At 42.7% G+C, this 14,678-nt stretch overlaps 1 protein-coding gene across 1 annotated transcript in view; it reads right to left on the bottom strand.

Moving 5' to 3' along the window:
* Window positions 1-5,027: 5,027 nt before the first annotated feature.
* The window catches only part of LOC144491680 (copine-9-like), a 380,635-nt gene continuing 370,984 nt past the window's right edge, over window positions 5,028-14,678 (bottom strand). The window contains exons 19-20 of the mRNA XM_078209852.1: window positions 12,410-12,483; window positions 5,028-7,261 (exon numbers count right to left, since the gene is read on the bottom strand). Of these exons, the coding sequence (XP_078065978.1) occupies window positions 7,070-7,261; window positions 12,410-12,483 (266 nt within the window). The 3' untranslated portion in view covers window positions 5,028-7,069. The remainder of the gene's footprint in view (window positions 7,262-12,409; window positions 12,484-14,678) is intronic.

Here is a 14,678-nt window from a genome sequence, read left to right as displayed (position 1 = left end):
GATGTTATACATAGGATCAATAATACTCTGGACACTGTATCAAATATCATCAATCATTAATCAGTCAATAAGAGTCAGTCAGGAGGATATCCAATCTTCTTTGGTTGCATACGATGACCCTGATTTTACTGGCTCACAGAATGGCATTCTCCGTCGGCCTCGGGCATTCTCCGTCGGCCTCGGGCATGATTTTACGAGCCTCGGGTGGGCATGCTGGTAAAATTCCGGCCGATGTTCTGGAATTTGGCTGTCCTTGACCCTAGAAGTATGATTTGGAACTTCAGCAGACACTTCTTCTCTTGGAACTAAATCTGTATCATTCTCACGTGGTATAGTGTCATAGACACAATCATCAGACTACGCAGATTCAACTAAGTCTATAGTTGTATTCCCAACACTAGGGTCAAAAGATGTTGGAACTTCTGGAGATGATTCTGAGAAATCGTTTCGAGATGACAATTGGTAAACATAGCGCCGCCAAACTAGTTCACCTTTGGTTTTGATTTGACCTATTAATGTCACATGTATTGGTATACAGTGGAAAGTATTTTTTCTTGCACACTAGACAGAGAAAGCATACTGTTCATAGAGAAGGAAAGGAGTTACAGTCATAGCTGGGGTGCAGAGAAAGATCAGCGTAATATTCAAAGGTCAGATGGCAGCAGGGAAGAAGCTGTTCTTGAGTTGGTTGGTATGTGATCTCAGACTTTCGTATCTTTTTCCCGACGGAAGAAGATGGAAGAGAGTATGTCCGGGGTGCGTGGGATCCTTGATTATGCTGGCTGTATTTCCGAGGCAGCGGGAAGTGTAGGCAGGGTCAATGGATGGGAGGCTGGTTTGCGAGATGGACTGGGCTTCATTCACAATCCTTTGTAGTTTCTTGCGGTCTTGGGCAGAGCAGGAGCCATACCAAGCTGTGATACATCTGGAAAGGATGCTTTCTCTGGTGCATCTGTAAAAGCTGGTGAGAGTTCTAGCGGACGTGCCAAATTTCCTTAGCCTCCTGAGAAAGTAGAGGTGTTGGTGGGCTTTCTTAACTATAGCGTTGGCATGGAGGGACCAGGTTTGAACCATATAAGTTGGACCTGTTTTTGCTAAAACTATGGCTGGTACCTATTTTTCACTCATGACATAATTATGCACTAACACTCAATCTTCTTGTTGCAATGAGCATTGTTTTGCCCTCACTTCTCATCCAGCAATTTGAGACAGAGGACAAACTGAAACTAAAACCAGGAGCTGCTTACACACCCAAATGACATCACCATCAAATCATGTGATCAGCTCTTAAAGCAACCATGCAACCCTTTAAATATATAACATCCTTCCCTTTTTACCTCTGTGGTCATGACAACAAATTACTACAATGTTATACATAGGATCAATAATACTCTATACAGTAGACTATGCATCATCAATCTTTCTACATGGTCAATATAAAAGTCGATCAGGAGGACATCGAATCTTGTTGTTTACGACATTCTCACAGACAGCTCATCTGGAATGTGGGTGTGCTGCACATTTCCTTCTCTTCCTCCTCCTCATGAGATGGTTTCTCGGTGGGAAAGGCTGTGCGTTAACAACGGTCAGGTTGTGAGGAATGTTACAGACTACCAGCAAGTACTGGAGGAGTCCTTCAGAGCAGTCAGTCCAGGCAGCAGAAGGGTTGCTTCAGGAACCCGACAACCTGCCCAATGACATTCCCCGTGGCAGCATGGCCCTATTATATGAGTGATGGCCACAGATGTGGTGGGGTTTCCAAGGGGAGTCCCCAGCCAATTGTACCCCTTATCACTGAGCTGCCACTCTTCGATTTGATGTGGTGATTGAAATATTGCTGGAGCAGCAGATTGGACATGACTTCTGCCAGAACAGCAGGCAGTCACCCAATGGTGTGCTGGATGTGGTCACATACCAAATGTACATTGAGTGAGTGGTACCTATTGTGACTTTGATACATATAACCATTCAGATGTGGCACTCACGAAGCCATGTATGTGATGTTGAGCACACCCACTATCCTGGCAAAGTTACGGGCATACTCTTGCTACTTCTCTCCAACAATGAAGTATCCACTTTTGCTGGACAGAGGCTCTGTCATCTCCCAGGTGCAGTGATGGATGGTGAACTTTGGTTTATTTGCTTTATGACCTGTGCCAAACAGGTAAGATCCACTCACCAAAAGAAAAAGACAAAAGTGATCAACCTGAAACATCAGATCTGCTGAGTATTTCCAGCATTTCCTGTTTTATTTCAGATTTCTGGAATCCACAGTATTCTGCTTTCCTCTAAAATATTTTCTGCTGTATACAAAAGCTGACAGCTCAGTGACGTTTCATCAGCTAATGTTCCTGGTGCAAAATGAAAAGGATGTGGACACCTTGGGCTGGATTTGCATCTTAAAGATGGGAATCGGGGGCCGGGAGATTTCCTGATGTCGCCATCCCATCGTCTGACCAGCAGACCTGTTCACTCCATTTTCATTAGCAGAAGTCAAGGATGGGCTGAATCTAGGCTGCCACCTACAACCTAAGAAGCAGAGACGGAGGCAGGATGCTGAGATTGCAAGGTTACAAGATCTGCTTCCATTCGCTGAGATGTTGGCCCAATTCTGAAGATGCATGTGAGGATCCGTAACCTTCACCCCTCCCAACCCCTTCACTCATTGCACTTCCCCTCACACCCTCATATCCCCATACCTCTCTAAATTATTCACCCTCCAATTCCCCCCAACCCATTCACTTAGTGTGCACTGTATACTGACCTCACAAACCTTAAATCTGTTGAAATAACAAAGGGTACTTGAATATGCATATATAAAACCATAATTCCCATGACAGCTCATAAATCTTTCAAAACTACCAAGCGCACATTTCGCTTGATGGCTATGTCAACAATCAGAGCAGAATCCATTAATAAATTTGGAAGTTTGTCAAGCATTCATAGTATGATTCCACTGAATGACTATATAAATGACCCCTACTGAGATGAGTTCATTAGTGAGTTTGAATCTCAGCCAATCATTCATAATGAGACTCCATTGAACTACAGTGTCAACAAAACCTCCTGAGCTGAATACATTAAAACATTTGAAGAAACTCAGCTACCTGCCAAAACGTTGAACCAGCCAGATGGTTGAGCTGAACTTCAAAGAAAGCTCAGCCAGCCATCAAAGCTTTAAATAGCCAAACAGATGGCTGAGCAGAATTTTGACAATAATGCAAGCTCAATCTTCTGCCAAAACTTTGAAACAGCCACACAGATGGCCGAGTTGTGGTTCAAGGAAACAATGGAAGCAAATGGAGCACCTTACACAATCAAATCTTAATTTACTTCTGTTCAATGCAGATTAGCACTTTATCTATTAAACATTGGTCTGTGCTCGGACCCCCAACTGTTCATTATATATAATAATGATTTAGAAGAGGGAACTGAATGTATTATCTCCAAATTTGCAGATGATACAAAGTTGGGTGGGAGGGTGAGCTGTGAGGAAGACGTATAAATGCTTCAGCGAGATTTGGACAGACTGAGTGTGTGGCATGTGCATGGCAGATGCAGTGTAATGTGGATAAATGTGAGGTTATCCATTTTGGTAGCAATAATAGGAAGACAGATTATTATTACTTGAATGGGTGTAAATTAAGAGAGGTAGATACTCAATGAGACCTTGGTATCCTCATGCATGAGTTGCTGAAAGTATGCGCACAAGTACAGCAGGTAGTAAGGAGGGCAAATGATATGTTGGCCTTCATAGCGAGAGAATTTGAATATACGGATAGGGATGTTTTGCTGCAATTGTATAGGGCATTGGTGAGGCCAAACCTGGAATATTGTGTGTGGTTTTGGTGTCCTTATCTGAGGAAGGATGTCCTTGCTATAGAGGGAATGCAGCAAAGGTTTACCAGGCTGATTCCTGGGATGGCAGATCTGTCATATGAGGAGAGAATAAGTTGGTTAGGATTATATTTACTGGAGTTTACAAGAATGAGAGGGGATCTAATAGAAACTTATAAAATTCTAACAGGGTTAGACAGAGTAGATTCAGAAAGAATGTTCCCAGGGTCCAGAACTAGGGGTCATAGTTTGAGGATAAGGGGGTAAACCTTTTAGAACTGAGGTGAGGAGAAATTTCTTCACCTAGAAGGTGGTGAATGTGTGAAATTCACTATGACAGAATGTAGTTGAGGCCAAAACGTTGTTGGATTTCAAGAAGAAATTAGAAATAGCTTCAGGGGTTAAAGGGATAAAGGGATATGGGTGAAAAGGGAGATCAGGATATTGAATATTGAATTCAGCCATGATCAAAATGAATGGCGGATCATGCTCGAAGGGTCAAATGGCCTACTGCTGCTTCTAGTTTCTATTTCCACTTTCACAATTCTATGCATTGCTATGACAGCTTGCCAGGTGTCAGAAGTGTGAACCTGTCAAACATGTTAGTTAATGGTCACTTACCTTCTCAAAACAAAGTTCAAAGTCCCATCATCACTCATTGTATTAAAATATGTATAACATGACACAACATTTCATTATGACATGTGAAGTTCGAAGCACCTTTGAACTTACCTGCCCTATGGTTCCCGATTCCCAGCAATCATTCATGAGCTGGTGTGACGCACGTCGCTTTCCAAAATTGCCCCAACTCCTTGAAAATCCCAGCAGATCTGAAATGCCCACTTCTGCCATGGTGTTGGCAACATTGGGACAACTGGGTGCAGGCACATGAAGTACTCCCCACATTTCCTGCACCGATAAAAACCACTGGCACTGGGAACCTTGGAATTGGACCAACATTTTTAAAGCTCATCTGGTGTGATTGGGGCCTGTGTCAGGATGGGAAAATCTTGGCCCTGATGGTCAATGAGGGAGGGTAATCTTCTGGCCTTTAAAAAGCCCCAAGGTAGTGTATTGATATAGCTGACAGCCATTCCAAAGTTTGCATGTGTCTCGAGAAGGTAGGCGAGGAGAGGAATGAGTGTGCATGTTGTGTTCCCCTTTGCTGGAATAATCTGCTTACACTGTCTGCAGAGGAAGAATGGATTTATGTCGATTTGTAACCCTTCAAGACAGGAGAGGAGGAAAAACATTTAACTGTAATAAGTTGCACTTTCCTTTACATATTTTAATACATTCTTAATGAAAAACACAAGTATTATTTGGCATGGCCTTTGAGTTGGCATTGTATTGATGTTCTACATCACGGAATGATAGGGAGCTATCTTTGGAGCTTATGCTCTATTTTTACCAGGTCAATTAAAGATCTCCCCTTCCTTCATTTCACCTTGTGATCTGATTTACATCAGTCTTATTAGCAAGACAATACTGAAGGTTTAAATTGTACATCCCACAATGCTCTATAGCAGTATGATGCAACCTGCACATATGGGAACATGCGACCATTCACAAAAACAGCATGCTCCCAGAATCATGGTCCTAAAGTAGAAAGCATCTGTCCACCACGGATGTCAAAAAAGCCACAATTCAAAGAACACATCGTAGGAAACTTTGAAAGCAAAAGGTGGATTTAGACAACCTTGGTCGATAGCACAGTGGAGTTCCAACATATATGTTATAGTAAGATTACACGTGTGAAGCTGTGACTTTGCATTTCATGAGATCCTAATATCCCGAAGCCATGAGAGTGAGAGAGGTTAACCAGGAGTTTCTTCATAAAGAGGGAAGGGCAGCAGCTCTCTGCCCTTGTGGCTGGGATGTAGTACAGCTCATTGGGAAAAGAGGAAATTTAAGATAATGAAGGTACCACCACCACAAAGTGGTGTACTGACATACTGGCATAGCAACAAGGTTCAAAGCTGAATGGTTTGGCACAGGCTTGTACTCATGAATGCCCACGTGACTAATTTTCACTGTGGAACAAAGAGAAGGGTCACTGAGTCTTCCAACCAGGGAGAGAGATTCTTCCTGACAATCTAGAGGAGGTGTAAACTAGGGGACAAGTCAATTCAATGTCATTCTTATATATCACCCAGTGGTTGATTATTGCAGGTGAAAGCAATGGATACATATGTGTTGGAGATAGCAATATCGCATGTGGGATGGGATGGGGGTGGGAGGGTAGAAAGCAGAGGGTGGTTGGGATAGGGGTTAGCACACGTGATGGTGGAAATTCAGTGATAATATCAGAATCTTCAACAATATCAGTCGAAGTTGACTAAGGAGAGCTAAAGCACTGATGAAGCCCTATTGGAAGTGGACTGGAAGAAAAAAGATGAAGGTGCCATCTACTGAATACCTTCCTCGGATGTGTGCAGGATAAGATATTTGGATCAACTCGAGTGTGCATTCAGGTTGAATTACTATACAGAGAGGCAATGCTAATCTTCTGGAGTTTGAATACTTGGCTAGTGCTTTCAAAGTTTACCATCAAGAAGATAAGGAAGTATTTGGTCCACAAGGTTTGAAGGCAAAAGTACTAACCCGATTGGAAATCTGAATTATGTATTGTCACTCAGGAGGGTTCCCCTGCTCTCTATACCACATTGATCTCAATGAAGTCCAAAATCACGGCTGACTTATCAAAACAGTAAACAAAGAGTTTGAATATTCCTTCTCTTCAAACACTGGTGGTTGTACCCAGCTTTGCGGTGTTTCTGCAATGATGATCACTGTTACCATGGGCATTGAACCAAATATAAAGATAGCATTGGGTAAAGGTCGAAAGCTCATTTACAGGCTGGTAGGGAATGGCAGCATGATCATTTCAGGCTGCTCAGAGCAGGATAGAGTAAAGCATATAATGGTATTTTGTCTGACTTGGGGGCAGGAGAGGTTGCAGCTGTTACAAAACCACAAACTCAGAATGATAGATGGATCTCATCCAGCAAATTTCCATTATTTCCATTCAGTCAACCGTGAACACGATGATGACATTAGCAGCTTGAATAAATACGGCCAATGTCTCAACAATGGAACAAGAGCGCATTCAATGCCTGTCCGTTCCTCTTGCTCATACACACGCGCGCACACACGTACAGAAGTTCTGATAGGAATTATATTAAAAGCAGTTTATAAATACACTGATCGGGGAGAGAGAGAGTGAATTTCCTCAGATCCTCGTGTGAAATGACTGTTGTGAGGCAGATGTGTAAGAGGGAGGTGCTGGCCGTGGCTTTATGTCTCTGGTCTTCATGTAGGAGAGCAGCTGGTCTGGGATTTCTGCTAAAACATCCTTGGCGAGCCGAGCCATGCTCAAAACCTGATTTCCAGATCGATCGACGTAATCGCGGAATGGGACAAACTGAAAGAGAGATCATGGCAAGAGAGGTAAGAATGGCGCCATTAATGTTAACATACAACATAATAAGAACATCCCTAAAGGTTATTTGAATATTGAGGCTATCATCGCTTTACTTTGCTCCACGTCCTTTCTGATTCCCTTTGCCGTGTGCTAAGTGCAGACTTGTGCCGGAATTCTACCGGCCCACCTACCACAGAATCGGAGTGAGCGAGGGGCGGACAATGAAAATGTCTGTTGACCTCAGGCGGGAGTTTCCGGTCTCACTCGAGCGGGGCTGTAAAATTCCACCCTTGGTGTTGTTATCATACTGGGGTGTCCTCAATCTCTTTTCCCACACTTCCCTAGGTTTGCTCAGGTCGCCACAACGGAGAGTTCCAGAAGAATTCTAGTGCAGTGACTTACCCCTACAGGCGGGGTGAGGGTGATTGCTGGTTAGGGTTACCAACTTGAGTTGACTATCTTCTTGCAGGTTTCATCATGCAACTTTCTGCCTTCAACTGTCCCTCCCCCACACTCCCAGCATTGGGCACTCAACATTTTCTCTAAGGGGTACACTTTTTAGGTGAGGAGAAATTGCTTCACCCAGAGGGTGGTGAATGTGTGGAATTCACTACCACAGAAAGTAGTTGAGGCCAAAACATTGTGTGATTTCAAGAAGAAATTAGATATAGCTCTTGGGGCTAAAGGGATCAAGGAATATGGGGGGAAGGGGGCGATCGGGATATTGATTTTGATGATCAGCCACGATCATAATGAATGGCGGAGCAGGCTCGAAGGGCCGAATGGCCTCCTTCTGCTTCTATTTTCTATGTTTCTCCTGGCTCAGATCACTGCTTTCCCAGGCCAATTGGAAAGCCTGATTGACAGCCATAACTTACCCAATCAAAACAACCTTTTCTCCCCTTCCTTCAGTACTTTTACACCCGTTTAAAAAAAATTCAATACCCCTACACTTTTGTCTCCTGGCACTGTCCTGGATATTATTCCTCAATTGGAATAAAAGAATGACCAGGGTGAGGCTGGGGCCGGTCAAGGACGGCAATGGGAATTTGTGCATGGAGTCAGAAGAGATAGGAGAGGTGATGAATGAATACTTTTCTTCGGTGTTCACCAAGGAGAGGGGCCATGTTTTTGAAGAAGAGAGAGTGTCACAGGCTGATAGGCTGGAGGAAGTAGATGTTCGGAGGGAAGATGTACTAGCAATTTTGAATAAACTGAAAGTTGATAAGTCCCCTGGGCCTGATGAAATATATCCTAGGATTCTTTGGGAGGCAAGGGATGAGATAGCAGAGCCTTTGGCATTGATCTTTGTGTCCTCACTGTCCGCGGGGGTGGTGCCAGAGGACTGGAGAGTGGCGAATGTGGTTCCTCTGTTTAAGAAAGGGAATAGAAATTACCCTGGTAATTATAGGCCGGTTAGTCTTACTTCGGTGGTCAGTAAGTTGATGGAAAAGGTCCTTAGGGATAGGATTTACGACCATTTAGAAAGATGCAGCTTAATCCGGGATAGTCAGCACGGATTTGTGAAGGGCACGTCTTGCCTCACAAATTTGATAGAATTTTTTGAAGAGGTAACTAAGTGTGTAGATGAAGGTAGTGCAGTTGATGTCATATACATGGATTTTAGTAAGGCGTTTGATAAAGTCCCCCACGGTCGGCTTTTGAAGAAAGTAAGGATGTGTGGGATAGAGGGAAGTTTGGCCGATTGGATAGCTAACTGGCTATCTAACAGAAGACAGAGGGTGGTGGTGGGTGGAAAATTTTCGGACTGGAAACCGGTTACCAGCGGAGTGCCACAGGGATCAGTGCTTGGTCCTCTGCTCTTTGTAATTTTTATAAATGACTTGGAGGAGGGAGCTGAAGGGTGGATCAGTAAATTTGCTGATGACACCAAGATTGGTGGAGTAGTGGATGAGGTGGAGGGCTGTTGTAGGCTGCAAAGAGATATAGATAGGATGCAGAGCTGGGCTGAAAAATGGCAAATGGAGTTTAACCCTGACAAATGCGAGGTGATTCATTTTGGTAGGACTAATTTAAATGTGGATTACAGGGTCAAAGGTAGGGTTCTGAAGAATGTGGAGGAACAGAGAGATCTTGGGGTTCATATCCATAGATCTCTAAAGGTTGCCACTCAAGTGGATAGAGCCGTGAAGAAGTCCTATAGTGTGTTGGCGTTCATGAACAGGGGGTTTGAGTTTAAGAGCCGTGGGGTTATGCTGCAACTGTACAGGACCTTGATGAGACCACATTTGGAATATTGCAGTTCTGGTCACCTCACTATAAGAAGGATGTGGAGACACTGGAAAGAGTGCAAAGGAGATTTACCAGGATGCTGCCTGGTTTGGAGGGTAGGTCTTATGAGGAAAGGTTGAGGGAACTTGGGCTTTTCTCTCTGGAGTGGAGGAGGTTGAGAGGAGACTTGATAGAGGTTTATAAGATGATGAGGGGGATAGATAGAGTGAACGTTCAAAGACTATTTCCTCGGGTGAATGGAGCGGTAACTAGGGGGCATAACTATAGGGTTCATGGTGGGAGATATAGGAAGGATGTCCGAGGTAGGTTTTTTACTCAGAGAGTGGTTGGGGTGTGGAATGGACTGCCTGCAAGGATAGTGGAGTCAGAAACTTTAGTAACATTTAAGAAGCTATTGGATAGGCACATGGAGTACTTCGGGATGATAGGGAGGAAATAGCTTGATCTGGGTTTCAGACAAAGCTCGGCACAACATCGTGGGCCGAAGGGCCTGTCCTGTGCTGTACTGTTCTATGTTCTATGGTGGAGCAGCCAGGCCAATTCTGGAGTGTTGGAAATTCTAGTGCCTTTTGAAAACAAAATAGGCAATTTTCAACATCTCTTCTGCTGAGTAGAAGCTGGAAGATCTCAGTCTCAGTGGCCAGTAATGCAGTGTGCAAGTGACTCAATTGGGAGCAATAGAAGATAATCAGGCCTATTATCAATGAATTATAGAATGATAAAGGGTGGGTAAGACCATTCAGTCCATATAAAAGCAAAATACTGCGGATGCTTTGACAAAGGCTCATCTGGACTCGAAATGTCAGCTCTTTTCTCTCCTTATAGATGCTGCCAGACCTTCTGGGATTTTCCAGCGTTTTCTCTTTTCCATTCAGCCCATGCTGTTTCTTTGCTAGTACTATCCAATTAATTCCACCCCTTGATCTTTCCCTACAGCTATGTAATTCTTTTCCCTTCAACTATTTATTTAATTCTCTTTTGAAAGTTACTGTTACATTTGGTTCCATCATCTTTTTAAGCAAATCACAATCTCATTGTGTAAAAAATGCTTCCTCATGTTGTTCTCTGGTCCTTTAGTGAATCATCTTACATTGGTGTTCTCTGCTTGCTGATCTTTTTACCTTCGGAAACAGTCTTTTAATGCACTTTGTCATGATTTTGAATGCTTCTTTCAAATATCATCTTCAACTTCTCTAAGAACAGCCCCAGCTTCTCCAGTCTCTCCACATAACTGAAGACCTTCATCCTTGGTACTTGTCTCGTACATCTCTCTAAGGCTTTGGCATCCTTCCTGAAATGTGTTACCCAGAACTGAACATCATTGGAATTCAGAAGAATGAGGGGAGGTCTTATAGAAACATATAAGATTATGAAGGGAATAGATAAGATAGAAGCAGGGAAGTTGTTTCCACTGGCAGGTGAAACTAGAACTAGGGGGCATAGCCTCAAAATAAAGGGAAGCAGATTTAGGACTGAGTTGAGGAGGAACTTCTTCACACAAAGGGTTGTGAATGTGTGGAATTCCCTGCCCAGTGATATAGTTGAGGTTACCTCATTGAATGTTTTTAAGGCAAGGATAGATACATTTTTGAACAGTAAAGGAATTAAGGGTTATGGTGAGCGGGTGGGTAAGTGGAGCTGAGTCCACGAAAAGGTCAGCCATGATCTTATTGAATGGCGCAGCAGGCTTGAGGGGCCAGATGGCCTACTCCTGCTCCTAGTTCTTATGTTCTTATATTTTTATTATGCTCCAGCAGAAGCCTAGCTAGTGTTTTATAAAAGTTTGGTTTCACATCCTGGCTTTTGTACTTTGTGTCTTTATTAATAAAACCAACTATTCCATATGCTTTTTTGAATAGCCTTCTGAACTAATCTTGAAACCTTCAAAGATTTGTATACGTACAAACTGATCTCTCTGTTCCCACCCTTTAAAATTGTACCATTCAGTGCATTTTGCTTCTCTTCAATCTTCCGACTAAAATACATCACTTCACACTTCTCTCTGTTAGATTTTAGTTGGCTTATGTCTGCCCATTTCACAAGTCTCTCCATGTCCTCCAGAAGTCTATTATTATCTTTCACCAGTACATTAAATACTGTATTGGTGCTTCTTCCTCTTCTCATCCAAAAATTGAAAAATACATCAATTTTGCTTCCAATTTTCAAACCACTCCCACCCTCACATGATCCATCTTTGACATTGCCCTTCTCTTCCTTGACTTCTCTGTCTCTATTTCTGGTGATTGACTGTCTATCAATATTCATCACAAGCCAACCTACCTTGACTACAGGACCTCACACCCTGCTTTCTGTAAGGACTCCATTGCATTGTCTAGCATCTAATTGCTGGGACAAGCCCAGACAAGTTGGAGTGAAGCCCCAACTAGGTTCCCTTAAAGGGGCCAGACACCACAAGCATCCTGCATTTAGCGTATTTTGCTTTTATTGTAGTCTATTTTTATCTTCCTTATGGTATACTACTTTTCTGAGCATTGTGTCATCTGCAACTTTTGAAATAATGTCTGTGTAGCCAAGTCCACATCATTAATTTATGGCAAAAAGAAAAGGAATACTAATGCCTGGAGAACATCATTGTATACTTCCCACCATAGTTTCTGCCTTCTGTCTCCTAGCCAATGTTGTATGCATATAGCCACTGACAAGCTTTAATCTTTCTAACAAATCAAAAATCTTTTGAAAGTCCATATACACAAAATCAACTGCATTACCGTAACCAACCCCCTTTGTTACTTCATCAAAGAATTCAATTAAGTCAGTCAAAGATGGTTTGCCTTTAATAGATGGTGCTGACTTTAATTGATATGTCTAGTCATTCCCCAACACCAATTCATTGTGACCTGGATTACTCCCTCTAAAACTTCCCTCATCACTGACCTGGACGATGTCGCGTTCTGCTATACGCCCCCGAGAGGAAATCCGAACCTCATCTCCATCGAGTTCCTCCATAGCTGCAAAAAGCACAGAAAATAATCTTTATGCTCAAAGGTCATAGAAAGGAATACATAACGTTATGTATACTGATTTTTATTGCAAAATCTCCAAACAAGGTTATCCAATATCATATTTGTTTGCATATTACAAACCTGCTGCGTGGCAGGGTCACAGTTTCAAATGCCGCAGGCGATGCAGCAGCAAAGACAATGCTGATAGAATTGTATTCTTCATTAAACATTCACAAATCTCCAAATATAGCCAACATATATTGGCAGCCAGAGGAATGCAGGTAATAATTTAATGTTAGTATTCAACTCTTAAGCTCCATTTTTACAGCATATAATAGCAGCCAAAAGTCTGTATAAGCACAAACTTGCAGCCCTCCCGCATTTTCTTATCTAATTGCTTTTTTCATCTCTCTCAATGATTTAACTATCTTCAAAAAGGGTGCCAGTGTGGATTAAAGGAAGTGAAGGAAATTATTTGGTCAATGGTTGTGCGTATAAATGCTTTGTGTGTCAGAATTTGCGGCTTGAATGCTATCAACTAATATTATTTTGCTTTTCACACAAACTGGGACATTATGCATAATATATAATGCAAAACCTTACATCAATACACAGACTGTTATAAATTCCCTTCACGATAGAAACTTGTCATGCTGTAATTACACCCTCCTAACGGTGGTGGCGCAGTGGAACCTCGATCTACCACCTCCACCTTTGCGGCAGAGAACGCACTAGGGGTAGATATTCATCCTGCCTTCCAAGCATACAGTTGGGGTTGAGGATTGACCAGTCATTATGGAAACCACCCAATTTTCATTTGCATTAATCTCATTAAGCACAGCCAAGTATTTCTGAAGTGTAGTTACTGATACGTAGAAATATGGCAGCTCATTTGGTACTATCACTAGACGATTAATCCAGAAACTCAACTAATGTTCTGGGGACATTAGTTTAGTGGTATTATCGCTCGATATTAATGAAGAAACTCGGTTAATTTTTGGGGGGATTGGATTCGAATCCCACCATGGCAGATGGTGGAATTTGAATTCAATAGAAAAAATCTGGAATTAACAATCTACTGATGACCATGAAACCATTGCCGATTGTCAGAAAAGCCCATCTGGTTCACTGATGTCCTTTAGGGAAGGAAATCCGCCTTCCTTACCTGGTCTGGCCTACATGTGACCCCAGAACCACAGCAATGTGGTTGACTGTCAAATGCCCTCCAAGAGTGTCTAGGGATGGGCAATAAATGCTGACAAGCCAGCGACACCCATATCTCATGAATGAATGAATAAAAAAGTGAGGCTGCACATACAAGCAAGGAGGTAAATAACCAAATATGTTTTAATTTTTTTAAAATACTTTTCCAATTCAATCAAATCAAATCCAATTCAGAGTCTCAACAAGTTGAGACATTTCAGATCCAGGCTGACAAGACCAAACCACCCTGTCCTGGGCCTGATCTACATGAGCCAAGCTGATTGGAGAAGGGGGAGGTTCCTCCTCCAAGACTTGAGCTCATTTGCATCTTAGCCAAAAGGCCGAGATGCCGCTTTTAAAAATTGCTTCATATGAAACCTCAGCGTAACCTAATGATCTCGACCAAGTGCGGCCGACCGTGGGCTGCCGTCCATACACTTGATCTTAGCCAAAAGGCCGAGAAGCGAATCGCTTATCGCGCAAGAAGCGATATGTTTTAATGATGTTGACGAAGAGATAAATGCCAGTCAAGCCACCAAGAGAACTCTCTTTGCTCTTCCTCGAATAGTGTCACAGGAATCTTTTATGTCCAGCTGAGGCAGAAGCAGGACCTCAATTAAATGCCATATCCCAATGCAGCACTGCTTGGGTCATTTGCTTAAATGTCTGGTCTGGGGCTTCAAACCACAACTTCTGATCCAGAGATAAGAGCTCTGCCACTCAGTCAAAGGTATCAAATTGAAGGTATATGCAAATTTGTGGAGACAATGTATGACTTGAAATGGGAACTGTATTACACCTACACAACATGGTACGACAGCAACTTCTAATCTCACTTCACCTGACTACTAACTTGGTCCTAACTCTGATGACTTCATGGCCCCCATCATCATCATCAGGTACTACGAGGCCTAAATAAAATAAATTACTATTGTTAAACTTTTTTTTCTCATTGAATTTTGGGAGGCACAGTGGTTCGCACTGCTACCTCACAGCGC

Source organism: Mustelus asterias, chromosome 3, assembly GCF_964213995.1.
Source record: "Mustelus asterias chromosome 3, sMusAst1.hap1.1, whole genome shotgun sequence".
NCBI lineage: Eukaryota > Metazoa > Chordata > Chondrichthyes > Carcharhiniformes > Triakidae > Mustelus > Mustelus asterias.
This window is presented reverse-complemented; position numbering and strand designations above follow the sequence as displayed.